The sequence below is a fragment of the Camelina sativa genome, chromosome 6 (assembly GCF_030686135.1).
Source record: "Camelina sativa cultivar CO46 ecotype springtype chromosome 6, ASM3068613v1".
Classification (NCBI taxonomy): Eukaryota; Viridiplantae; Streptophyta; class Magnoliopsida; order Brassicales; family Brassicaceae; genus Camelina; species Camelina sativa.
The window spans coordinates 15,528,701-15,554,819 of NC_141885.1; the positions used below are offsets into that span (position 1 = coordinate 15,528,701).

The window sequence follows — 26,119 nt, forward strand, 5'->3', positions numbered from 1 at the left end:
AATATTCCTTTACAATTAATTAAAAAATCAAACATTTCAATTTTTAAATTTATTTTAATCATTTTATAACAGATTTAATTATTAAAATTTAAAATCAGTATATGTAAAACGTTTTCAAAATCAGAATTTATTCATATATTAAAAAAATTGATTACTATTTATATATTTAAAGTTTCTAAAATAAAATTATCACAATAATCATTATTGTAGGGAATTGACTTATTTCATATCATTGGTATAATATTTCACGGGTGAAACATACTTACACAGAATAATGATTTAAAAAAAAAAAAATCTTGCATAGGTTGAAAAAAAAGCGAGTTATAGATATATTTAGTTGATATATATTAGTTCGATCTAAACATATTCTCACGGATTATATATATATATATTTTTTACAGTAACAAAATTTTAGATCACAAAAAATAAGTTTACTCATAACCCTAATTTTATCAGGAAAATTTATTGCACAATATGTACGGGTTGTTACCTAGTGTACAGTATTCGAAATCTCAATTATTGGAGTCTTACTTTTAATATACTATATTTTATAGTATATCTGGTATTTTATATTTTATGTATTCAAATGTTTTTCTTAAACATTTTTTTGTTATGATCGCAAAAAAAGAAAAACACTTTTATTTTATCAAATTTAAACTTTTATAAAGTATCTCAGTCCAATTTTTATATTTTTTTGTACCGTAGTTAAAAATGTAATTTTAGGTCGAACCGCGAATTTGAGAATGAAAAAAAAAAAAAAAAGGATAACACAAAACCTCTCTCTCTGTGTCTCGTCTTCCAAAATCCACAACAACATTGACTTTTCTCTTTCACAAGGGTCTCTCTGGTCACTCATGGCCATCCTCACTCTTTCTCTTCCTCTTATCGTCTCTTTCCTTCGTCCTCACGCTTCTCGTCGCTTCTTCCTCCTCCCTCGCTCTCTCTCCCATACCCCTTTTCTCTCCCGCCGCCGATTTCACCGCACCTCCGCCGTTTCCTCCGCCTCTATTCACCACCAGTCTTATCGTAAGCCCGACGATGATCCCACCACCCGCGCCGCGTCTGTTCCTACATTCCAACAGGCGATTCAGCGCCTTCAGGTTCCATTCTCCCCATCATCTCCTTCCAAATTTCGGCGAATTGACTGAATTTATCTAACTGAGAACTTTTTAGGAATATTGGGCGTCCGTTGGATGCGCCGTTATGCAACCTAGTAACACTGAGGTAGGAGCTGGTACCATGAATCCTTGTACCTTTTTGAGGGTTCTTGGTCCTGAACCTTGGAATGTTGCATATGTTGAGCCAAGCATACGTCCTGATGATTCTCGCTATGGAGAGAATCCCAATAGGCTTCAAAGACATACTCAGTTTCAGGTCATTTTGAAACCTGACCCTGGAAACTCTCAACAGCTCTTTATCAACAGTCTCTCTGCTTTAGGTACTCAAAAACTTACTCCTTCCCCTTTATTCTGAACAATGCTTCCTCTTTATGTTTCCACTTATATGTTTGAGACTCTAGTGCAATAGATTGATTGAATCTTTCTCCTTGCGATGGTTTCGGTTGGTATATTCTGCTGAAAGATTTGATTATGTGAAGTTGATCTTTATGGTACATAAAGCTGCTTCTGAGGAAAACTCTTTCATCCCTTACTGTTTGCCGTATGCGTTCTTTATAGGTATTGATGTGACTGCACACGATATTCGGTTTGTAGAAGACAACTGGGAGAGTCCGGTAATGTGTGAAACCGCGTATTTATGGGGGTTTCCATCTCTTTTAGTTTCTCACTATATTCTCAGCTTGGCGGTGTCTGTTTTCAGGTGCTTGGTGCGTGGGGTTTGGGTTGGGAGATTTGGATGGATGGTATGGAAATCACACAATTTACTTACTTCCAGCAGGTAATTTTCATTTTATCTAAACATTTCTAAAAATGAACTATAGATTACAGTTTGCTTTTTTCGTTTTCTTAGGGTCAATTTTATCTTTGATTCTGTAGTAGATATTCTGCTTCAGTTGCTAGAAAACAATATAATTGTGAAGTTTGCTTCTTTCTAGGCTGGAAGTCTTCCGTTGTCTCCAGTATCTGTTGAAATAACTTATGGACTTGAGCGCATCATCATGTTGCTTCAGGTTAGTATTATACTCCCTTATTGTATGTAAACATGTTCGTTATAGGTCCTTTGCTTGGCTTAAGTTAACCTTTTAGTTTCAACTGACAGGAAGTTGATCATTTTAAAAAGATCTTATATGCTGATGGTATCACCTATGGGGAGCTTTTCTTGGAAAACGAGTAAAAGACTATTTCTTTTATGGTTTTTTCATCATACATTATCAAAATTATTCTGTGTTAGTCATGTTTTAGATACGGGTGAATTTTTCAGGAAGGAAATGAGCTCATATTATTTAGAGCATGCTAGCGTGGATCGCCTTCAAAAGCATTTCGATTATTTTGACGAAGAAGCACGTTCCTTGCTTGCCTTAGGACTTCCAATCCCTGCGTATGTTTATCACATACTTATGATCATCCATTTTTTTCTCCATATTTAACAACTGCCTCTTAAATTTAACAAATTGCTGCTTGGGGGCATGCTAGGTATGACCAGCTTCTGAAGACGTCACACGCTTTTAACATTTTAGACGCCAGAGGTTTCATTGGCGTAACTGAACGTGCTCGTTATTTCGGTCGAATGCGTAGGTATGATCTGTTCCAGTTTTTTTTCCTTCTTAAAGTGTATTATTGAGCAACCCAAGAAGCTTGATTAACCGGAGAGGAAATACTTTTAGACAAGTTTTTACTTGTAAATATATTTATGATGTGCACTTTTTGCTTCTGTGCATTCTCTTTGAAAGAATAGCTTGGCTCGCCAATGTGCCCAGTTGTGGTTAAAGACACGCGAGTCTCTTGGACATCCTCTTGGTGTTGCCTCCGAATCAGTTCCACCCGTTTGTCACAGAGAGGCTTTAGAAAAAGTGGCTGAAAAGGTTGGGTTGTTTTCTAATTAGAGAATTTACAGTTGGAGCTTTGTTGCTGATTATTTCCTTTTGATGAGCTGTGAAGATGGCTTTTTTTATAGATGAAAACATTTCTGAAAGTGTCAAATAAGATAGTTTCCTGATTTGCTGCCTATGTGGTGTTCAATTGTCACAGGTTCCTGAAGAACCAAGATCGTTTATTATTGAGATAGGGACTGAAGAGATGCCACCTCAAGATGTTATCAACGCTAGTGAACAAGTAAAATTATATTTCATTTGGAGAAACTTGATATTTCTCTCTCTCTCACTCACTCATGAACACTTGAAGGCCGTTCGCTCATGCTACAATCATCCCTATATTGTTTTTTTCATTTGTTTCTTGTTTTTCCTTTCTGCTATGTTCTTTTGATATATTGCACATCAAGTAATAGTCCTTGTTAATATTGCAGCTCAGGGTCTTAGTGCTAGAATTACTAGAGAATCAAAGATTGCGGCATGGTGCTGTGAAAGCATTTGGCACACCTCGCAGGCTCGTGGTAATTACATATTTACATAATTTTTCTTAACTGATGTCAACTCTATAAAAGCATGAATCTCCTTTTTGTTCTTTAGCATTTTTGTACGTTTTTAAAATTTTCGCTTATGAGGTTTATTTAAAGCTGGCTTTTTATGTGAGGATGTAAAAATTATTTTGACGTATTTGAAGGTTTTGGGTTTTTGAAGTACCGTTGAAGCTTTTTGGAATTCTTCTTCTTTTAAGCAGTTTTAAGTGAAGGCCCCTTTTTCAGGTTTTAGTTGATGCTATGTCCTCGAGGCAGCTGGAAGAGGAGGTTGAAGTTCGAGGACCCCCTGCTTCCAAAGCTTTTGATGATCAAGGAAATCCTACGAAGGTTATTTTGTCTTCCTTTAGTCCTTTTGGTCAAGGATATTAAAATTAACAACGTATACAAAGTATTTTGGTAGGCATTGGTGGAACTTATCGAAATAGTATCTGGTTCATTTATGTATGTCCCCTTATGTTTTGTGCGTGCATTGACTGCCTAAAGGTAAGTAGATATAAATTTTCTCGTTGTTCTTCCCTGCCAGGCTGCAGATGGTTTTAGCCGTAGACATGGCGTTCCATTGGAAAAATTGTACAGAAAAGTTTCTGGTAGGTGCATCCACTTTAGCAAATTCTGTTTGCAGGATCCTATTTCTTAACTTATGACATTCCTTGTTCTTTGTCTCCTAGGCTGCAATTCTGCTTTTTTCTTCATTTTTAACCTCTTTTTTTTTGTTTTTTTGTAAATCTTTCAGGGAAGACAGAATATGTCCATGCACTAGTTACAGAGCCAGCTCGACTTGCTTTGGAGGTTCTTTTCCTTTACTCTTTTTGTTATGCTAAGGCAATGTTATTTTCATCTTTTATGACAGAAATTCATGAAAGACATAGTATATCCATTTAATTAGCATGTTTTAAATGCTCACATTTTTCCTCTTGCTTTTCGTATGGTATACCTCGTATTTTTAGCGTCCTAAGTCCTCTATTTGTTAAGCATACGTTTTCGTTCTGGGATCTTGTCTATTATAGGTTCTATCAGAAGATTTACCTGCTATGCTGGCTAAAATATCGTTCCCAAAGTCAATGCGCTGGAACTCTTCAGTATGTAACTTATATCTGTATACTCATACTAATACTCATATTGCCTAGGTTCAGTTGTAAAACAAGGTGTTTTAATCACTGCTATTTATCTGGTGCTGTGATAAGCAGGTAATGTTTAGCAGGCCAATTCGCTGGGTTATGGCCTTACATGGGGGTCTGGTTGTGCCATTCTCCTTTGCTGGCATCTCAAGGTACGTTTACTTGGCTACTCTTACTTTTCCATGCTTTCTATGGCTTCAGTTGGCACGAATTTCCCTCTTGTATTTGACAGATATGCTATAGAAAGATGTTGAAAATATTTGTAAATAATATAACTATCTGTTTCATCTTTGGAATGTAGTGGAAATGTATCTTGTGGACTTCGCAATACTGCTTCAGCATCACTATTGGTAAGAATGTCCTGGCATTGTCGTCTGTAGACATATTTGGATGTCATGCTTCAGATGTTTGCTTATCGTCTTCTAAATATTGGCAGGTACAGAATGCAGAATCCTATGAAGATACTATGAGGAATTCTGGAATCAATATTGAAATTGAGGCATGTCCTTCATATTTTCTTCTCTATCCATTATATATTTATAAAAATCTTTTTAACTTTCAGTAGGGTGTCAGATTTCTTTCATTTTATATTTTTAGTTATGGATTTATGTAGTCATTTCATTAGTTACCATAATATATAGGAAAGGAAGAAAATCATTCTTGAGAAGTCAAATGCACTAGCAAAGAGTGTGAATGGACGCCTTGTTGTCCCACAGAACTTACTTAACGAGGTAATTTTGTGATGTTTTTTCATTGATATGCTCTACAAAGGGCTATCTTTAGCTCAAGATACCAAGAAGCCAGTTAATTTGGGGTTTTTGCTAGGTTGCAAATCTCGTCGAAGCTCCTGTGCCCTTAATCGGAAAGTTCAAGGAATCATTCTTAGAACTTCCAGAGGAGCTATTAACTATTGTAAGCTCCTCAGAAACGAAGAATGGTTTTTATACCGTGTAACCTGCTCATAATATCTATTTACTTTCTTATGATTTATCAGCAAGTATGCTTATCTAATTCAAGCCTTGTTATACCCTATAGGTTATGCAGAAGCACCAGAAGTATTTTTCCATTATTGATGATAGTGGACATCTATTGCCTTACTTTATTGCTGTATGACACGCTAGCCTTCCACTGTCTTCTGTTGCATATATTTTCATTTTTTTTCATTTTTAATGGCATAAAACTAATTTCTAATAGCTGATGAAACAGAGTGCGAATTTTTTAGGTTGCCAATGGTGCAATAAATGAGGACGTGGTGAAGAAAGGAAATGAAGCAGTTCTCAGGTTGAGATGTGTTATAAGTGGCTAAAATTTATACTCAATTGATAGATAAGAGTAGATCCCTTACTGTTCTATCTGTTTGCATTGCCCTACTTATATGCTGTCAAGTCTTGATAGTGCTCCATGTTAATAGCTCTCAAAGGTCATGTTTTACATTTGCAGGGCACGTTATGAAGATGCCAAATTCTTTTATGAGGTGGACACAAGGAAAAGGTTTTCTGATTTCCGAGGTCAGCTGCAGGGAATTCTCTTCCATGTAAGTTTTCTTTTGGTACATATTTTATACTAACTAAAAGTTGGATACAACAAATTGTCGTACTTTTTTTTTTTCGCCAGTAGTCTCATTGTGGTTTCAGTTACAAGTAAAAAATGCAAATCATTTAATATTGACTTCAGTAGCACATACAGCACAAGCTTCTAATCCATCTTTATGTGAACTAATAGGAAAAGCTGGGGACGATGCTGGATAAGATGAACCGTCTACAAAAGATGGTAACTAAGCTTTGTTTGGCCCTCGAAATTGATGAAGATGTGCTTCCTGTCGTGGAGGAGGCTGCCTCTCTTGCTATGTCAGACCTTGCAACTGCTGTAGTTACAGAATTTACTGCGCTGTCAGGAATAATGGCTCGCCATTATGCTCTCAGAGATGGCTATTCAGAGCAGGTAGTGGATTCTTCAAGTGTATCTGTGTATGTTTATGGGCTTAAGTTGCCCTTGTGGCAGCTTCTTTTTTGCTTCATAGATTAAGCTACTAGTTTACTATGGTATATATTCATTAGCATGTGCTTTATTATGATATGAAATCATGTTCCTGGGATGCAGATAGCAGAAGCTTTGCTGGAGATTACACTTCCTAAATTTTCTGGAGATGTCATCCCAAAAACAGATGCAGGAATGGTTTTGGCAATAGCTGATAGGTAAATCGAAAGCCTAGAATTTTGGTGTCTCTTATTTTCTTGATATGCCAAACGTTTTGTCTTGTGAACACAAAACCATGTTTCTAAATTTGCGCAGAACTAAATTGCATAATACTTCTGATATGATGATTTTGTTTGAATTTTTGTGATCCTATATACTTACACCTATGCTTATTTCTATGACTTTGTAGATTAGATAGCCTTGTTGGTCTATTTGCTGCTGGTTGCCAGCCAAATTCATCAAATGACCCATTTGGCCTTAGAAGAATATCATATGGCTTAGTAAGTATATATATATATGCTGATCTAATAAACGAGCAATTATGATTTGCCATTTTATGGTTGCATGAAGTTATGGAGGCAAAGTTATACTTACTTTGTATGTATAACACAGGTTCAGATTTTGGTCGAGAAGGATAAAAATGTCAACTTCAAAAGTGCTCTAGAACTTGCGGCCAGTGTACAACCAACGAAGGTTGAGGCAAACACTTTAGAAGATGTGAGAATCAAGTCTACTCCCATAGCTTCAGTGGCGTCATATACTATTTTCTCATTTTTACAGGTTGTAAACTGTCATCTGAATTGTTTCATGATATAATTAATTGGTCTATTGTTTCTAGGTGTATCAATTTGTTACTCAAAGACTGGAACAGCTACTGGTTCGTGCACTTTTGTGATGCTTATCTTTGTTGCTTTCTAATTTTTTAGACACAGTTCCCGGCTCTTTAAACTGAAAGACCTGAAGGTCCGGTTCTTGAAACAACGTTCTTTCCTATTTACAGGTTGACAACGGAGTAAGCCCTGAAGTAGTTAGGTCTGTCCTAGCAGAGCGTGGAAACTATCCTTGTCTGGCAGCGCGTACTGCACACAAGGTAAGTGACTTGTGATATAATCCAATAGCGATTAGATATGGAATCAGGTAATATTATTAGTTGAGGAGCCTGTGGGCATCATTCTCCTACAAGTCAGATCTTTTGGTGATTGGATTAAGCCTAGTATAGAAGGATACATCTCAATTTAATTGGTTAAATCTCCTTGGCTGTCTAGTATTAGAGATTAGAAACTGGACTAAAAACTTGATTATCTTGTGGTTTTGAATGTTATTGTGTCATAATAATTTTGCTCCGAAAGAAAAAGATAACATCACTGGTGCATTGGCTGATACCTTGCAGATGGAAAAGCTAAGCAGAGGTGAGATCTTTCCGAAGATAGTGGAAGCATATTCTCGCCCCACACGCATTGTCCGTGGAAAAGACGTTGGTGTTGGAGTTGAGGTACTTGAGGTTTCTGTCTGAATCAAAGAGCATGTGTGCAAAGTTGCAGCTTCTAACATCTTAAATGATGCAATCAGGTGGATGAGAAAGCATTTGAGACTACCCAAGAGAGAGCGTTGTGGAGCACTTACACCTCTATCAAAGATCAAATTCACACTGGTAACTCCACTTTCTTCTTTACAGCTGGTTTCTTTTAAACAAACAAACAAACAAACAAATTTCTCACATGCTTCCAAATTTCAGGTATAGAAATCGAGGAGTTCACTGAGATATCGATGCAATTGGTGGAACCACTAGAGGATTTCTTCAACAATGTGTTTGTGATGGTGGTAAGTTGAAGCTTTTGTCCACACACTGTACTCGAGCTTTGTTGTAGACCGAGAGTGAAGTTTTTGAATTTGATGATTTGCAGGAAGATGAAAGAGTGAGGAAGAACAGACTCGCTCTGCTCAATAACATTGCTAATCTTCCCAATGGAGTCATTGACCTTTCATTTTTGCCCGGATTTTGAGTTCTCTTAATTGTTTCATAATCCCCACAGGAATCATTGATCTCATGTTTTTTTTTTCTTTGTTTCATTCATAACTTTACATAGATAGTTGTGTTCAAATTAAAACTTATGCAATTAAACCTTTCACAAACTCGATAAGAAGATTCAATTTATCACTTGTACACACATCTTCTTTTTAGTGATTTGTGTTCATTTTATAAGATTTAAAATGAAAACAATGGATTAAGATAATTAGTGGGAAAACAAACATCCATCGAGAGAGAAGCGAACTTAGCAAAGTGAGAAACGGCGCTGAGTTATGGAAGAGGAAAAAGCGGCGGCATACTACGACGAGCTCACGCGTAAAGGAGAAGGAGCTGCTCGTTTCAAGCAAGGCCTCGGCTTCTCCTCCGGTGCCAACGCCGCTCCGGAGAGAGGATCGGCGATCGCATCGTCCTCTTCGTTTCTCAACCAGTTCGTCAAGGCTTCTTCCAACCCTACTAAATCCACTGACAACAAGGATTCCGAGATCCGATCCATCAGAGAAAAATTGAAGAAGGATCAGCAACATCTTAGGGTTCCGGAGAGGAGCTCCAGAGAATCGAGTGAACGGCGTCGTAATCGGAGTAGAGAGAGGGATGAGAGAGATAAAAGCCATACAAGAAGGAGAAGCAGGAGCAGGAGTTCAGAGAGACGTAGTAGGTATGCAGATAGAGAGAGACGGAGAAGCAGGAGTAGGAGTTCAGAGAGGCGTAATAGGTATGGAGATAGAGATAGTCGTCGGAGGAGGAGGAGCCGGAGCAGGAGTTCGTCGCCGAGGAGAGAAAGTAGGAGGAGGGAAGATGTTAAGGAGAAGAAGATTGATTACTCGCGGCTAATCAAAGGCTATGATGATATGGTATACTCTTTCTCTCATCGTCCTTAGCCTTCATGGTTACCATACTTAGATGAACTTTTTGTTAATTTACCGGAATCAGCTTCGTAATGTTAGAATCCTTCTAGAGTTTGGGCGTTAGGGTAACAAGAACATAGCAATTAGCTTAACATCCCTGGAGCTTCTGTTGGTATTGCAACCAGGAATTGCCTTCATGTACCCACATTTACTTGGTAAAGCAGGAATAGATGTTTTAAGATGATAAAGCCTTGAGCTCTAAATTTGGCTCAACCATTCTTTGTTTCTGTAATCTGTATCTTTGTTATCGTTGTTTTTTGTGTGTGATTTTTCATTTCCATTGGTATCATAAGGGTTGCGTTCTTTTGTTGCTTTCTTGAACAGTCAGCTGCTGAAAAAGTGAAGGCCAAGATGAAGCTCCAGCTTGATGAAACTGGTATGTTAGTCGGGTCCCATTTGAGAGGTTACATTGAGATTCTGTTTGGAATGTTACTGTAAAACGGTGGGATGTGTTTTAGTCTTGATGATGTGGATAAGGATTTCTTATTAGTCTAATGCAAGACTATTGTTGCTAGCCTAGAAGTTTTGTAGTGAATCATAGTTAGTTAAGGGGATAAAGGTGTAAAGCTGAGCTAGGAGAATATGTTACAGTATTGGTTGCGGATTAGGTCAGATGACTGAGGATTATCTCATAAATCAAAGTCTAATGATGCTCTAAATTTGCAGCTGAGAAAGATACCAGTAAGGGTGCAGGATGGGAGAGATTTGAATTCGACAAAGATGCTCCAGTTGACGATGAGGAAGTAGAAGAATGTCAGTTTCCCATGAATTTCTACATTTACTCCTTATGTTTTCATGGAGCTAAAAGCAGAAAGTCATCCTTACTTACTATGTATGTACTCTTGATGCTAAAAACTTTATATGATTGCAGGTACTGATGACGACGCTGCCTTAGTCAAGCGAATGGGACAGAGTTTTAGGTTTTCCGCCATCGAGGTATACTGAGTCATTAGCTTACAATTTCGATCTTTAAACAAGTCACAGTTTTCTTTAAATCAGAGCCTCAAACAAATTATATGTTGAATAAAAACTTATAGGCGAAAAGGGAAGAGCAACTAAAAGCCGCCCACGACGAGGCCATGTTTGGAGCATCCACATTCCAAACTCATACCGATAACGCCGAATGTGATGTGACAGAGAATACTAATGTTAAGGACGATGAAGGAGAAAGCAACAGTGGCACGATAAGTCTTCTAAGTGAAAAGGTAAAAATCTCTTCTCTTCATTTGCTCTCAAAGCAATCTCGATTCTTGGAGCTCCATTTCAGGGTCCGTAGGTTAGCTTGTTGTTAATCCCATACTTTGTGGTTTAGGTGCTTGCAAAACAGCAAGGATCTTGGCGAGACAGAGCTCGCAAGTCATGAAGTTCCTATAAATAATGGAACTATGGAAGTCATGAAGATCAATGTAGTTTATAGTTGTTGGTCCTTACAATGTATCGATCGTTTTTTTTCTAGTAGAAATTTTGTTCTTGTTTGATAGTGATTTTACTCATAACTCCAATGTTTTGGGTACGTGACATTTTTTTTTTATATAGAGATTACCCCTTCGATGTCGTACGATTTATTTTTAACTTCTAGCATTATTTTGAGATTATCATTAGACTATTGGGGGAAATCAGAATTGCTAGGTTGAATGCGAAAAGGATGATTAATCATCGATACGGTTAGAAGCGGTCGTCTAAGCTTATTAGATATATTTTTCCATAAATCCAAGTATCAGCAATTTCAATCAATAATGTAAGGCTAAGGAAGAAAAGAGATGGTCGTTTCCATAAAGACTGAATAGGTAGAGCAGCAAAATCCAAGATAAAGAAAAAAAGTCAGATACATAAAAGTAACTCTAAACGATGATAAAGATGAAAGTTTCTTCTTCTACATTGAGAAGAATAGACTTGTCAATTCTTCTCTTCATTCTCAGCTTTTGAAGCTCTCTTTGCTCTAGCACCTGCATGTCTCTTCATTGAACGTGCTAGACGAATCGTGTTGTAAGCTTCAAACAATTTCATGTCTGAAGTGAGCTCTACAAGCTCGATTGTTGGCTTCTCACGGACAATAGGCATGTAATGCTTCATTGTTTTTCACCTAAAAAAAATTAGGGAAGATAAATCGTAAACATGTCAATACTATATATCTAACATTCATGATTCAACCAACAAAACAATGAAAATAAATAATGACTAGTATTATTATCAACAGATCCAAAACACGCTTCTATTTTATAATATAGACAAGGTGATTTACAGGTTTTCTACATAATTAAAACCTTCGATAATTAACCAAAAAAAATCTCAGAAAGCTCGGAATTAACAAAACAATGAACTTAGAAAATTCCAAAGAGCTAGCCAGAACACAAAAGTGAATTAAGAGAAGAAGAAAAAAAAGAGAAAAAAAAGGAGCAATTACAAGCCCTTCATCGATACGTCTTAACAACAACTAAGAAAAGAACGATTAGAAGCCTTCATCATCGATATATTGTTAAGCTAAAGCTAATAATAGAACTCACTCGAGATAGGCCACAAGAAGTATAGAGAAGAGATCTTCACAGGTAACAGATTTCTTTGCGTCAGGGAAACAGAAAAGTAGGTTTGGAAGTTGGAACCTTTCCTTTATATATGTCCTTGCATAGTAAGGCATTAATAATTTACATGGGCCGAGTCCAAAACAAACCCATTAGAGATGAGAATTATACTTTACAAATATATATATAGTGTAATCTTATTTCCTTTTACATATTAGAAATTTAATATATTTATTGTTTAATTTTAAGATATCAAAACCAAATTTTGTAAATATGTTAAAAACAAACAAAATTGTAAATTATGTTAAATAAAAAATATCATGCAATACAAATTTGGATAGTAAATCATAAAAACCGTTTCGATCACAAACATTCTTTTAGACTTTTATCAAATACTAGGTTTTTATCGTTATTTTTTACATTTAAAAGATTGTATGCACATAATTGCTAAAAATAACTCACATAGTATCTTACAACAACTTGTCCATTTAGAGATATGACGAATATAAAACAAAATTAAAATAATTGGGTGAAAAAAGAAGATAACTTGCCCATTTGCTAGTATATATCGCTTCAAAAACACAGCTAAACAAAGGTAGAAAAGAAAAAAAGAAACGGTGTCTCGAAACTCTAAATCGACAGATGACAAATTATCATTGGCTACAAGCTGGTCACCTCGCTGCCAATCAGAAACCAGTATTCCAAATTTCATTGTATTTGTTTTTTTTTTTTTTTTTTTAATTTTTTGTTTTTTGGGGTTACAATTGTCGTCCCGAAAAAATCGTAAAACCTAAAAAGTCAAAATAAAAAGGGGAAAGTGGTCTCATCACAATCTACATCGTCTCCAGAGAGAAGCCGTCTTCTTCCTGATTCCTTCGTTTCATCTTCTCTGCGATTCCACAAAATGTCGAGCCGTTGGTTGAGACCTGAGGTACTCCTTCCTTACTACTTCTCATCGTCGATCTTTGATTTTTTTTTTCCCCTGAATCGTAACGGATCGAATCCATCCATCCGTTGATTCTCCTTTGACTACCGTTTAAATTTCTAGTGTTTAGATCTGGATTCGTTCCTTCCTTAGATTTAGCTCGTGTGTGAATCACTAATATTTTGTTTTTGATTGGGGGGGGGGGGGGGGTAGGTGTATCCTTTGTTCGCTGCCACCGGAGTTGCCGTTGGGATCTGTGCGTTTTCGCTGATCAGAAACATCACCGGAAACCCTGAAGTCAGGTTTGTTCTAATCTCCCTGTCTCCTCTGTTTTTGTTTTAATCCCTGCTACCTACTTGAGACTCCCCTTTCAACTGTATGTTCTTTTAGCCGTGATGTGATGTGATGTGATGATATTGGTGTAATACTAAAACGAAGTCGTTTTCTCCAGATTAATGCATTTGTGAAATGGAAACTTATCCCTAGTTCTTGGCAGATCATTCACTGACTTATTATGATTTTGGTCTGGATACAACTAATGCAATTCTGATTTATATTACATTTATGTGATCATCTCTTTGTGATGGGCACAAAGCAACCTTCTTGCTATTAGTAAACGAGGTCGTTTTATCAAAGATAATATATAATCGAAATGCGTACTTGGCCCTCAGTTCTATGAATAGGAAAATTCATTACTTTGGCAGATCATTCATAGACTTTTATTATTCGTTAAAGAATTCGTTAAGACTTACAATGATTGGATCCAATTCGGATTTTGATTTATGTTACTGTCATCGATCATCTTCTTTGTAATGGAACAAAAACAACCTTCAAGCTATTTTCAAGTTACTTGTACGTTAGGGTTTGTTTTTCTGGATCGAGTGTTCTAATAAAGGGTTTTGTTTTGTTGAATCGTCGTCTGCAGATGCACAAAGGAGAACAGGGCTGCTGGAATTTTGGATAACTTTGCAGAGGGAGAGAAGTATAAGGAAAATTTCCTTCGGAAGTTTGTTCGCAACAAGCATCCTGAGATCATGCCTGGAATCAACAAGTTCTTCACTGATCCTAAATACTGAAAAACAAGCATCATCATCTTCCAAGACCTTTGCTTGCACCCCCTCAGCTTCGTCGTATTGTTTTATGGAATTGAATCTTCTGTGATATAAACCTCATTTGTCAGTTTCACATTGTTGATGTATCCTCCAGCTGAAGACCTGTTAATGCTGGTGGGCTTATTATATTGTCACTTTTTAAGCAGATAATAACTATTGCTCTTTTGGCAGCTTTAACTTTATAACCACAATCTCTCATCTGAGAGAGTAATAAGCACTTGCTTTCTTCAATATGTCATGACTTTTCACAATGCAGTGGACAAAGTCGTATTCTGAACCAACAATTAGAAAGTACGAAAACAATGTTCCATAAGAAGGATCAAATTCTAAATGTGTCAATGAAACAAAGTGAAAAACGGAAAGTGAGTCATCTTGATGAAATTTGTAATCTGGAATTAGGTTGCAAACTTACAAACAGCCAGAATCTGCCGTGACATAACTGATGCATTGATAATTTATGGTGTACAGAGGTTTCTAGTGTACATGATGGGAGACATTCTCTCTCAAAGAGCTTTTGAGTATTGGGTACAATACTGCTAAATAGGAAAATGCTCCAGATCCATCGAAGGAAAACCGGTTTGCGCCATTCTTATCCCTCTTAGTAAGCTCTTTGCCTTTTCTTTTTCCTGAAAACATTAATGCAATCTCGTCAGACTAAAAGTGTAGTAAAGTATATCAGGAGACAACTCAGATCCTTGTATACTAAGTGGTTAACACATGGAGAAAACTAGAGCAGAAAACTTACAGGGCCACTATAATCAAGAAGACGGGTGCAATAGACTTCTGCTTCTTCAAATTTCTTGTGATTTTTGAAATGTGTAGCAAGAAATACCAAAGCCTCAAACATGTTTGGTCCTTCTAACCCTTCAGCATCCATTCTCTCTAAATCCTTCTCAAAGTAAAACGCAGCTTCTTCATTTCGTCCAAGCTTCTGGTGAAGCTTTGCCAGCTGATTAAGAGCTATTCCTTCCGTGTCGGTACAGTTCACAGCTCTTTTGTAACACTTGATGGCCTCTTCAAGCATGTAAAGCTGTTCGGTTTGATAACATTTAGCCATAGCTATCCACAACCGAGAATCGTTTGGAAGAAAGAATATAGATTTGCGAAAATAATGAAGTGCATAGAAAGGCATCCCCATCATCTCATATGCTTGTCCTAACCCATACCAAGCTCGATAATCAGAAGGGTTTATATCAACAGCTCGTCGATATGCATCAATGGCAGCAGGAGTGTTCTTCATCTCAACATATTCATGGCCCATAAGAGTCCACGCAGATAAATACTTCTTGTTCAGTTTCAAAGCTCTCCGGAAGTACATAACTGCTTTCTCATGCTGCCCTTTTAAACTGTAGTAGTTGCCAATAATGCAGCATGACTCAGGTCTGTATTTATCAGTCAAAAACACCTTGTGTGCAAGGTAACTCAGCGCAGCACATGCTTCTTTTGCATACAGAACATTAGAATACAAATCCATATCTTCCACCCGATAGGGATCGTTTCTCAGAAGTTCTTCAAACATGATTTCAACCTGGTCAAATTCCCTAAGACTATACTGAGCTTTTGCAGTTTGAGCTTGGATGTAATTGCTAAAGCTGAAAATACCTTGCAGATAATCGTACTTCGCCAAAGACTCAGTGTGCATTCTGAGTTCTTGATAAGCATAGCCAAGAAAAAAATCTTTCATCCAGTGGTTGTTTAGATTAAGCCTATCCAAGGTTTCGATCGAAGTACACAGAGACTGCAGCTCTGACCAGGCACTCCAGTTCCATGGATAGCTGTTCACAGATTCCACGAGGCTTGCAATAGCAAGAGTTTCATTTCCTTTTTCTTTAAGAACCACACCATACAAGTATAATCCAAAAGAGTCAATTGCTCCTGTACTCCTCAGAGCTGATAAGTCCCTCTCCAAAGATACCAGTTCACGGTTTATGGCATCACTCTTACCCAAAGGGCCTTCAAGTTCTATCATTTCTTCCTCTTTCCGTTTTTCTCCAGCCTTCATTGAAACGATAACAAAGTGAATGACTTATCATAGAGTACTATCAGTTTTGGTGTAAATAGGCTGGGATAAAACAACCCTCTCAATAAGTAATTGCCATAAACGTTTACACATTATAGTCTTTAAACAGGACGAAAACTAAGCTTCACTCATTTACGTATTTTTATTATAATCAGTTGCATACCCTCAAGAAGCCAATAAAACAGAACAGCGATTATTAACAGAGTTGTGAATCAGAGGCTCAATCCTGTAAGTATGTACTAATGCCATATATTGCATATATTTGGAAGGCTAAAAAAACCCTCAAGAAGCCATTGAAGCCACCTTCTAACAAGTCATCATTCTATTTTAGATATAGAAGCTCTAGCTAAATCAGAAGAAAGAGACTGAGGACACAGAACATACCAGATAAAGGGCATAGAAACGCAAGAACACCGATTTCTTGCTCTTCTGATCACGAAGCACATGGGAAGCCCGTCTGTACTCTCGGCAATCAAAGTAGGACTTTGCTAAAAGGTAAAGGTCACCATCAATAGTTTCATCTTCTTCCGGGAGAGGAGTAGCTGCTTGAGAGAAGCCAACGGAAGGTTGAGGTGTTGAAATAGATTCATTGGTGCTGAACCTTCTACGGATACTCGAGCTTCCTCGCTGGAACCTCGTATTTGAAGGTGTAAAATTAGAAGGGTCTTGCTCTATCCCCACAAGCTGCTCTCCTGCCCTGCAATGGTGAAACCCAAGGAGATGTCCGATATCTAATAGTTCATAACATAACAATGTAAAAACCTAAAAACTGAAACTTTAACTCATAATTCACAAATGAGAATGAACCGAAATCAGAATTTCACATTATAAAATACACATTTTTCAATCAGGGTCGAGCTCAAACATATCAGAACACAAAACCCACAAACTCGTAGGTCAAAATTAATCCGAATTGGAATGTATCTAATACCAAATTCGCAACAACAGTGAAATTCGAATCGATTCTGCTTAACAAAAAATTGGCAACCGTTCACTTAAAAATTCCCCAGGGTTAATAAAAAACAGAGCAAAACCACAAAGATACTGAAGAGTTTAATTTTTAATCAAAGATACTGGAGTAGCGAAGTCGAGATTGCATAAGATTAGGGTTTTTTAAGGAAACGAACCACTTTGCGGCGGAGTATAAACAGCGGTCGCTAAGTTGTCGGATAGCCGCGCGGATCTCGTTGCGGCAATTCTCTTTAGAGACCATAGCAGAAGCAGAGAGACAGTGTTTAACTTTAAGTAGTCCTCCTCAAAACAATCGAAGGATCTCTTCTTCGTCGTGGAGGAGAGATTTCAGAAACAATCGCTCCCTCCAATCTTAATTATTTTGAAATTTACAGTGAGAGAGAACTTGTCTAGTCGGCCCATTTATCAACTTAGGGCTTTCAATAGGCCCATTAAACAAACACACAAAAAAAACACAATGTTTTACTGTAATATCATGGGTGCAAATTATTCAATCAATTTTCACCATTTGCATTGAAAAGGTTATAGATGTTAGAAAAAACTATTCAACTTAAGGCTTTCAATAATAGGCCCATTAAACTTAAAAAGTTGAAAAAATATCATACAACAAAAATGTTCAACTTGTTTAACCATTATTTTGAAGATGAATGAGTTGAATATTATTCAACCCAATTTTGTTCAACCTATTTTTTCAATTTTAAGCAACCATTTGCGGCCCATATCTATTTTATATCCACAAATGTTTTCACATTGCATTTTAGTTAGGTATCATATCACTGGATTATTGAAAGAGTGTAGAATATTAAAATAAAATAAGTATTGTATCCAAAACTATATAAATAAATAAATAACAGGGTGTATTGAAACTATGATTTTAAAAAATTTGATGAGATTTAGGAAATTTGGAATTTTGATATATTTTAGGGAAGTTGATATGAATTTTTGTAAAATTCTTTCAAATCCCATCTAAAACCATGCGATTTGGATTTCTGTATTTTTAACTAAACAAATTCTCTGAAATCCTTCAGAATCCCTAAAAGTCATTAAAATCCAAATCCACAAACTGTTTTGAATAACATTGGATTTTAAAGTAGATTTATAAATCATCAGTTCAATAACAATGAATTTTAATAAACTTTTTAAAATCCATTATTGAATAACATAAGATTTGTAAATTTTACACCAATCAATTAGGGGGTGGTATTAGATTCTAATTTATAAAGATTTTTGAAGAGTTCAACAAAATCATTAAAAGTGAATAAGTGAATAAGTGAAAGATTGTTAAAGATTGCTGGAGAGTTTTGTTGATTAGTTTTCTAGAATCTTGTAAAGTCTTCCAAACAATCTTTGTATTTCTATGATACTTTCCATGACTTTATTTTGTAAAAAAATGTTTAAAATCATGAACCAATAACATAATAATTAAACCCATTAACAATCCTAGATTCTTTTGTTTTAACTGAATAACACAAAACTTTTAATGATTTTATAAAAGTCTGAATCAAATAACCCAAAATTGTTAAGACTTATAATATTTTTTTTACAAATCACAAACTAATAACACTAAACTTTAACAGAGTTTTAACAAAACATTGATCTAATAACAACAAATTCCACATAAAAATTTTAAATCTTTAAAACTCTATTCAAATTTCAAATCAATAATCCTCACTTAAAATGTTAAGTTGAATACACCACCGATAATCGTTTAGTTAGCTAATGGAGGAGGGAAAAAAACATTTTCTTTTTGGTCAATCTAAGTTTTGAATTAATGGTAATATAATTAGTCAAACAAAGACCCTGATTTTGCTTATGCAAGTAAGCTACTAATCACCAATTCAAAATTTTAGATAAGAGGTGCATTTAACCGAGTGAATTTGACTACAAATCAAAAGGTTTAAACTTTCCAAAAACCAGATCAAACCAAAACCGAAATTTAGACCAAATTATACAAAACCAAAATCCCTTACATTACATGTATGTACTTACTTTTCGAATTCAAAGTGAAAATACATCCAAAATAGAGGTACTTTATATTTTGTTACCATAATATTGGATTCAAAATGTGTTATTTCAATGCATCTAATCTAATTATGGAATTTTTAAATAACAAAAGTTGGAACAGAATCCGAAATATATGGTAAGAAATTTTCATAACCGACCAAACAAATTAACAAAAAGAAAAAAAACCGAAAAATTTCAGAACTGAACCGAGCACAAAACCGTAAAGGTTTCAGCTTTACCAAAAATTTTGGGAGGAGTGAGAGTAAAAATGTAAGAAGGAAGGAGAGCAGCCAAAGAATTCAAATTGGCGCTCAAGCTTTTTTTTAACGTATCTTCCCAAATTCTTCCCCCCCCCCCCCCCAATTCTTTTTGGGTTTTTAAAATCCCTCCAAAATTTTCCATCAAATTTCTCAAATCCCAAATTCTCAACCCCATCCATTGGTTCCGTCAATCATGTCAGATCTACCGCCGGAAAGATCCATTGTGCCGATTACTTCTTCTTCACCTGCTTACATGCCGGAATCATCTTCTTCTTTACAGTTACACCATTCTTATAGTCGGAAACAGAAGTCTTTGGGTCTTCTTTGTACCAAGTTTGTTCCTTTCTTTTACAATACCCATCAAGTTTTTTTTTTTTTTTTTTTTTTTTTGAGTTTGAGTTTGGTCTGATTTTAATTTTGTTTCTCTCAGTTTCTTAGCTTTGTATAATCGAGATGGGATTGAAATGATTGGGCTTGACGACGCCGCCTCCAAATTAGGTATTGCCCCACTTTGTGTGAGTGTTTTTGAATTTTTTATTTTCATTTCTGAATTACATCTTTTAATTTGTTGTTGATTTGGGGTTTGTTACAGGAGTCGAGAGACGACGAATCTATGATATTGTTAATGTTCTCGAGAGTGTTGGGGTGAGATTTGATTTCTCCACTTTTTTAATTTTCTTAAATCTCTGTTTTGTTTTGTTATGTTTTGTTTTTTTTTTTTTTTTTTGCTTAGAAACGAGTTTGGTCTAATTTAGGTTTTAACAAGAAGAGCAAAGAATCAGTATACGTGGAAAGGGTTTGCCGCAATTCCAGCAGCTTTGAAGGAGCTTCAAGTGAGTCTTTTTCGTTTGTTTGTATTCGGATTCAATCTCATTCAATCCCAATTTTGTGTAAGTTGTAGCAATTTGATATGAAGTACTCGTGTTCATGATGCAGGAGGAGGGGGTTAAGGACACTTTCCACCGTTTCTATGTCAATGAGAATGTTAAAGTAAGTGACGTTGGATTTAATTTCTTTTGATGTCTTTCAGGCTTTCTAATGCTTAAAGTTCCGTACTCTCAGGGATCTGATGATGAGGATGATGATGAAGAGTCTTCTCAGCCCCATTCTAGTAGCCAGACCGATAGTTCAAAACCTGGCTCTTTATCCCAATCTTCAGATTCCCCAAAAATAGGTACTGTTTTTTTATGTTCTGTACTTATTGTGTGTTTGGGTTTAGTTTCAATTAGATTCACATATGTGCTAATTTATAGGTTAATATCAGCTTTCTTGTCATATATATATGTGGAACTGTTCTTTTATGCCAAAGAACAGATATGATTTATGGGATATAATGTGGATTCCTTGACATTTTTGTTGGTTGGTTATGTGTGATAGATAACCGACGAGAGAAATCTTTAGGACTGCTTACGCAGAACTTTATCAAGCTCTTTATTTGCTCTGAAGTAAGTGAGAAAGTTCAATGATTTCAATCTATCAACTAAAAGTGTTTTGCACCAATGTTACTAAATGTTTTGTTTTAAATGTGTTCAACTGTTTAGGCTAGGATCATCTCCCTTGACGAGGCTGCGACATTACTGCTTGGTGATGCCCACAATACATCAATAATGCGAAGTAATTATCTTCATCTTGTGACTTTTGGACTACTTTTTTTTGTTATGTTGCATACTCGCTTGAAACAAATTGATCTGTGTTTTTGTTGACACATTTAATTACGTTTCTGCAGCAAAAGTGAGGCGACTTTATGATATTGCGAATGTCTTGTCATCTATGATTCTCATCGAGAAGGTAAACCAAAAACTTTCATAGCTTCGACGTCTATGAACCACCATCTATGTTATTGTAGCTGTTAATTAGTCTAATTACTTATCTTCTTTGGTGACAGACTCACACCTTAGATTCTCGGAAACCAGCTTTCAAGTGGTTAGGATACAATGGTGAACCTACTTTCACACTGAGCAGCGATCTGCTGCAGATGGAGTCGAGAAAAAGAGCTTTTGGAACTGATCTGACAAATGTCAATGTCAAAAGAAGCAAATCATCATCTTCGTCCCAAGAAAATGCTACAGAGAGAAGGCTAAAGATGAAAAAACACACAACACCAGAAAGTTCTTATCACAAAAGCTTTGGTTTTCATGAATCAAGACATGGATCAAGAGGTTACCAGTTTGGTCCGTTTGCTCCAGGCACTGGTACATATCCAACAGCTGCTTTGGAGGACAACTCTAGGAGAGCTTTTGATGTTGAGAATCTGGTTTCGGATCACCATCCCTCTTACCAAAACCAAGGTGCATGTTTATTCACACATCCATTTGATAGTTTGCTATAAAACGAACACAATGAAATTAACTCTGTTCTTAACCAATTTCAGTTTTGAAAGACCTATTTTCCCATTACATGGATGCTTGGAACACATGGTACAGCGAAGTCATCCAGAAGAATCCGTTGCCTAATACATCACAACGCCGTTAGATCTTCTTCTTCTTCTTCTTCTCTTACCTTTGAACATCATCATTCGAATAGAGCTTCAAGAGTCGTTTCTTTTGATCACTGTGGTTTAGTTTCTCCACACAATTGTAACTGCAAGAATCCGATATTAATTCACAGATTGCATACCCTCTTTGCCTTCTGAAGTTACTGCTCATCTCTTGCTTGATTATGATGCCAGTTTTTCAAAGATGTATGGTATATCGTTTTAAAAGAAACAAAAATAAATATCACATCTCATCTTATTTTCCATTTTTGTAGAATTTATTAAAGTAGCAATTCCGTTTCTCAAGGGTCTCTTGCTTTTATTGGTACAAATACACTCATTAGTACATGTTCTAAGGAAATATTAGGAAGTAGTGTTCGTCTCAGAGCTTGGAAGGAGGTTTGTACCATCCCCATGGTTCATCAGAGATATACCGAGTCACCTGCTTCACACTCAAGTAGTTCTCAAGTCCCCTGCAATGAAGCAAATATGTTTCAATTTCAACAGCAAGTCAAAATATAATCAAATTTTGTAACTAACAAGGTTTAAGTTACTATGGATACAATTCCATCTAATTGCAGAGGGAGCTATTGTTTTGAATGTTCTGGTAATCTTTTGACATAGATAGCAAAAGAAAGAGACTTACCATTCTCCCAATTCACGGCCAAATCCACTGCGTTTGGTTCCACCCCACGGAGCTTGGCAGAAGCATGGCTGAGAGCAGTTGACCCATACTATTCCCGCCTGGAAAGCCTGAAAACGCAATGATTACGATTTAACTTAAGAGATGAAGTTTAATCATGAGATCCGTGCAGTTACTGATTCTTATTTTTGATAGTAAATACACACCTTACTAACACGATCACACCGCTCCAGATCATTTGATAATACTGCACCGGCTAATCCATATCTGCAAAATACAAATAAAGTCAGGCATAAGATTTAATACATCATCAGTGAAGTTCTACGTCAAGATAAGTAGAAAAATCTAAACTCACTGAGAGTCATTTGCCAGCTGGATTGCCTCATCCTCGGTGGAGAATGTTTTGACACATAGAGCAGGACCAAAGACTTCCTCTCTCCAAATTTCCATTGAAGTAGTCACATTTGAAATAATTGCAGGTTCAACAAAGTATCCTTTCTTCAAATGCTTCAGAACATAAACAAAAAAAACATTGTAAATGCTACGGGCTCTAGATAGTATTTGGACATACACTGAAGGTTAGTCTACATCTGTAATGTACCTCGGGACGAACTCCTCCACAAAGGACAGTTGCACCTTCATTCCTAGCGTTTGAGACAAACTTCAGAACTCTCTCGTACTGCATAGGATTAAGATGTAAGGCTCGCCTAGAGTCTAAATTTTTTTCGTGATTAACCCAAATTGACAGATAAAAGGGTTTTTGGGGGATTAAGGTGTTGATTCTTGAGAATTTCAATTTTGTTCAGCAATATTACCTGTCCTTTGCTGACAACAGGACCAAGCCTACAGCCTTCTTCGAAAGGATCTGAAATCTTAATGTTCTTTGTCCACTTTACCAGCTTGTCCAAAAATTCATCAGCAATCCTTTCCTGACATTTCCCCAGATTTTGTTTCATGAAAATAACAGTTCACAAAATGTATAGTAAAGCTTCTCTGTCCTACTTATATCAGGGGTTTCCAAGGTCCTATGATGACTGATACTAATCCGCAATTTATCATTTCTATGACCAGTCTTACAATTAAACATAGACTGAAACTGTTTACCTTTGCATTGGTGGTTTCATGTAAAGGAACTTTGTTTTATGACTAGAGTAGACTACATAATTATAATTTAATTTCCAAAGCAAAACTTCAATTATATAACATATAACTTCTCTAGAGAGCAGTTTTGGCTGTGATAAAGGATAACATATATCATGTTCAGTTCGGTGGAGAATTTAAGATCCGAGACTATTGCAGATTATTGCTCACTTACATGCACGAGAAGTCGAGATGTGGCACTGCAAATCTGCCCATTCGTCCAGAAACAACCAAACATAGTCCATTCGACAGCTGTTTAGAACAGAAGTGTAGTCACTAATAGTTCAGAACACATATAGAATGGTTTTCTTAAGGTTCCAAAAGTACCCACCTTTATCAATATCAACATCATCAAAGACAACGATAGGGCTTTTCCCCCCAAGCTCCAAGGAAACAGGCTGTGGAATGAAAAATACAAGAATCATGCACATACCCCTAAAATTCATAGGTCAAGATAAACAAATCCCAGATAGATACTAGTTCCAAAGGAAAACAACACAGACACTTGGACTTACCTTAACCAATTTGGCAGCGGAAGTCATAATGCTGCTTCCGGTTGTTGTGCTTCCAGTGAATACAATCTGGTAAAGGCTAAATTATCAATACTTCAACTAACCTAGAAAAAGCAAGAATAACTGCTCTATCTACAATTGTTTGACTTTCAGGATACTGGTAAAGATAAAACTGACTATAATCAGACCTTGTCAACATGTGGATGCGATGCCAGTGGAGCACCTGCTTCAGTTCCTAAACCAGTCAGAACATTAAGAACACCAGGTGGCAGACCCACCTCGCGGCAAATATCAGCGAGCTCCAAACATGTCCTGAAATAAAACCGGATCAGATTGGCGAGTTCATGAACTAAGAGTTGAACTGGCTAGATATGATGTCAACAAATATCAAATACGTACAGGGAGGCCAACTCTGAAGGTTTTAGTATTGCCGTGCACCCAGCAGCAAGTGAAGGAGCTACCTTCCAGACAGCCATCAGTAACGGATAATTCCTTCAACACAAATATAAATTATTAGCTGCCTAATACGTGGTAGTGTTTCTAACATACGGTCTGTCTAAAAGGGAAGAAAGAATACTTGACAATTCAATGTGATCTAAATATGTAAAGCTAACTCCGCTAACTCGACAAAGAAAAATTATATACAATAATTTGAGGGGTTCGGTTACATTCAAATATGTCACCATAAATGTAGTTTTAGGAACATGGTCAACGAAACATACCATGGAGTAATCAGCCCAACCACACCAATAGGTTCCCTGAGAACATAACCCTTAAAAGTATCCATCGGAAGAGAAAGAGGAGCCTTCTGTTTTGCATCCAAGCCTTCAGCTAGGTCAGCATAATAGTCAAAACATCCAGCAACATCATCCTGCAAAGGGTTACAAGCAACCACCGTATGACATTTGAATCACAAAAAAAATTCCCAAATGTACACAAAAAGCAAAGTGTGAGTGAATACCATGTCCCATGCCGCTTCATCTAAAGGTTTACCGCAATCAATAGCCTCAAGATTAGCTAGTTCAGACTTCCTCTCAATTACCTGGATATGGATAATTTACATATGACAACAAAAACAGCTAACAGAGAATTGAAACACAGATTTCATTAACGAACTCATTGTTAACCTTAGCAGCAATAGCACGCAAGTATTTGGCACGAACAGCCCCAGTAGCTTTAGCCCAATCCTTTCCGTTGTTCCTAGTAAATGCTTTCGTAGCAGCTTCCACAGCGAGCTCCACATCTTCAGAAGTTGCAGCTGGAATATAACCTAAAAACAACCACCAATCTCAGTTTAAAAAACTTAACCTACATATAAAATTCCATAGATCTACCGCAATAAACAAGTTCCGATCTAGTTCATAAACAAGAAAAAACACGAAGCGAGCTATCACATAAGAAATCACGATCATCTCACTCTATGAATTAGCGAACTAAAGTAAAATCTGGAAATGCATAGTTCCGATATCGATGGATTGAATCGGAAACTCGGATTGATCCAGTTCAAAAAAAAAGTGAGCAAAACAAACAAAAAAAAAAAATGTTCCGAAAATAAGATATGATTAGAAAAAGTACCGATGATGTCTTCGGTAGCGGGATTGACAACAGGGAGAGAATTACGGCGAACGGGCTCAGTCCATTGACCGCCGATGAAGAGTTGGCGTCTCGGCACCGTGATCGCCATTATTGTTACTCTGCTGCTACTACTAGATAGAGAGTTCGTGATAGAAAGAAAAAATGTAATGATGGATTGATTGTTTTCAGTTTTTTTTTTTTTTTTTTTTTTTTTGGTAAGGGAGGATTTTTTTCAGTTTTTGTTCTTTTTTTTTTTGCTCTGTGGCCAGACAGGTGGCTTTGAAGGATCAGAATAAAAAATACAGTTTATGGATGGTTCAGTTTTTGTTCTATATAGATGATGATTTTATCTGACACGTTTTCTCTTATAATTTAATAAATTTGATGAAAAAAATTGAATT

At 36.4% G+C, this 26,119-nt stretch overlaps 6 protein-coding genes and 1 long non-coding RNA gene across 9 annotated transcripts; 4 read left to right on the forward strand and 3 right to left on the reverse strand.

Annotated features, from left to right (window-relative positions):
* The first annotated feature begins 704 nt into the window (after positions 1-704).
* LOC109124483 (glycine--tRNA ligase, chloroplastic/mitochondrial 2) lies at positions 705-8,762 on the forward strand. Of its 2 annotated transcripts, none has more exons than XM_087453072.1 (33): positions 705-1,100; positions 1,174-1,438; positions 1,677-1,732; positions 1,819-1,896; positions 2,054-2,128; positions 2,218-2,288; positions 2,380-2,496; positions 2,592-2,693; positions 2,854-2,980; positions 3,147-3,230; positions 3,421-3,507; positions 3,760-3,861; positions 4,058-4,121; positions 4,268-4,323; positions 4,542-4,613; positions 4,722-4,804; positions 4,954-5,002; positions 5,089-5,151; positions 5,294-5,383; positions 5,478-5,564; positions 5,688-5,759; positions 5,875-5,933; positions 6,093-6,186; positions 6,375-6,593; positions 6,753-6,847; positions 7,039-7,129; positions 7,242-7,346; positions 7,468-7,506; positions 7,630-7,719; positions 8,020-8,121; positions 8,199-8,280; positions 8,365-8,450; positions 8,534-8,762. In XM_087453072.1, exons 1-33 carry the CDS (start codon positions 744-746, stop codon positions 8,630-8,632), a joined length of 3,318 nt encoding a protein of 1,105 aa, XP_087309198.1. In that variant the 5' UTR covers positions 705-743; the 3' UTR covers positions 8,633-8,762. The 2 variants fall into 2 exon arrangements, with proteins under 2 accessions (XP_087309198.1, XP_087309199.1); XM_087453073.1 differs by having other exon boundaries at positions 740-1,100; positions 2,602-2,693.
* An 87-nt stretch (positions 8,763-8,849) lies between these two features.
* LOC104791021 (uncharacterized) lies at positions 8,850-11,121 on the forward strand. The gene is made up of 6 exons (XM_010516822.2): positions 8,850-9,509; positions 9,888-9,939; positions 10,230-10,316; positions 10,435-10,499; positions 10,601-10,768; positions 10,876-11,121. The coding sequence occupies exons 1-6, from the start codon at positions 8,931-8,933 to the stop codon at positions 10,924-10,926; spliced, it is 1,002 nt and encodes a 333-aa protein (XP_010515124.1). The 5' UTR covers positions 8,850-8,930; the 3' UTR covers positions 10,927-11,121.
* Positions 11,122-11,308: 187 nt separating this feature from the next.
* LOC104791022 (uncharacterized) lies at positions 11,309-12,155 on the reverse strand. The gene is made up of 2 exons (XR_768855.2): positions 12,068-12,155; positions 11,309-11,646 (listed from the first exon to the last, which is right to left on the reverse strand). It is a non-coding gene; the product is annotated as an uncharacterized LOC104791022 (long non-coding RNA).
* A 518-nt stretch (positions 12,156-12,673) lies between these two features.
* On the forward strand, positions 12,674-14,289 carry LOC104791023 (uncharacterized). The gene is made up of 3 exons (XM_010516823.2): positions 12,674-13,013; positions 13,221-13,309; positions 13,933-14,289. The coding sequence occupies exons 1-3, from the start codon at positions 12,987-12,989 to the stop codon at positions 14,081-14,083; spliced, it is 267 nt and encodes an 88-aa protein (XP_010515125.1). The 5' UTR covers positions 12,674-12,986; the 3' UTR covers positions 14,084-14,289.
* A 184-nt stretch (positions 14,290-14,473) lies between these two features.
* On the reverse strand, positions 14,474-17,511 carry LOC104791026 (anaphase-promoting complex subunit 8). 2 transcript variants are annotated; one of them, XM_010516824.3, is made up of 4 exons: positions 17,267-17,511; positions 16,524-16,836; positions 14,865-16,115; positions 14,474-14,745 (listed from the first exon to the last, which is right to left on the reverse strand). In XM_010516824.3, exons 1-4 carry the CDS (start codon positions 17,350-17,352, stop codon positions 14,656-14,658), a joined length of 1,740 nt encoding a protein of 579 aa, XP_010515126.1. In that variant the 5' UTR covers positions 17,353-17,511; the 3' UTR covers positions 14,474-14,655. The 2 variants fall into 2 exon arrangements, with proteins under 2 accessions (XP_010515126.1, XP_087309200.1); XM_087453074.1 differs by having other exon boundaries at positions 16,524-16,870; positions 17,267-17,456.
* A 1,704-nt stretch (positions 17,512-19,215) lies between these two features.
* On the forward strand, positions 19,216-22,114 carry LOC104791028 (E2F transcription factor-like E2FE). The gene is made up of 11 exons (XM_010516826.2): positions 19,216-19,708; positions 19,806-19,873; positions 19,968-20,020; positions 20,131-20,208; positions 20,312-20,365; positions 20,438-20,549; positions 20,753-20,820; positions 20,917-20,989; positions 21,102-21,163; positions 21,261-21,663; positions 21,747-22,114. The coding sequence occupies exons 1-11, from the start codon at positions 19,569-19,571 to the stop codon at positions 21,845-21,847; spliced, it is 1,212 nt and encodes a 403-aa protein (XP_010515128.1). The 5' UTR covers positions 19,216-19,568; the 3' UTR covers positions 21,848-22,114.
* Positions 22,087-26,060, reverse strand: LOC104791027 (aminoaldehyde dehydrogenase ALDH10A9, peroxisomal). The gene is made up of 15 exons (XM_010516825.3): positions 25,719-26,060; positions 25,271-25,413; positions 25,105-25,185; positions 24,866-25,014; positions 24,543-24,635; positions 24,332-24,455; positions 24,147-24,212; positions 23,963-24,029; positions 23,807-23,883; positions 23,307-23,420; positions 23,093-23,170; positions 22,847-22,998; positions 22,698-22,758; positions 22,495-22,601; positions 22,087-22,321 (listed from the first exon to the last, which is right to left on the reverse strand). The coding sequence occupies exons 1-15, from the start codon at positions 25,825-25,827 to the stop codon at positions 22,231-22,233; spliced, it is 1,512 nt and encodes a 503-aa protein (XP_010515127.1). The 5' UTR covers positions 25,828-26,060; the 3' UTR covers positions 22,087-22,230.
* Between the last annotated feature and the right edge of the window lie 59 nt (positions 26,061-26,119).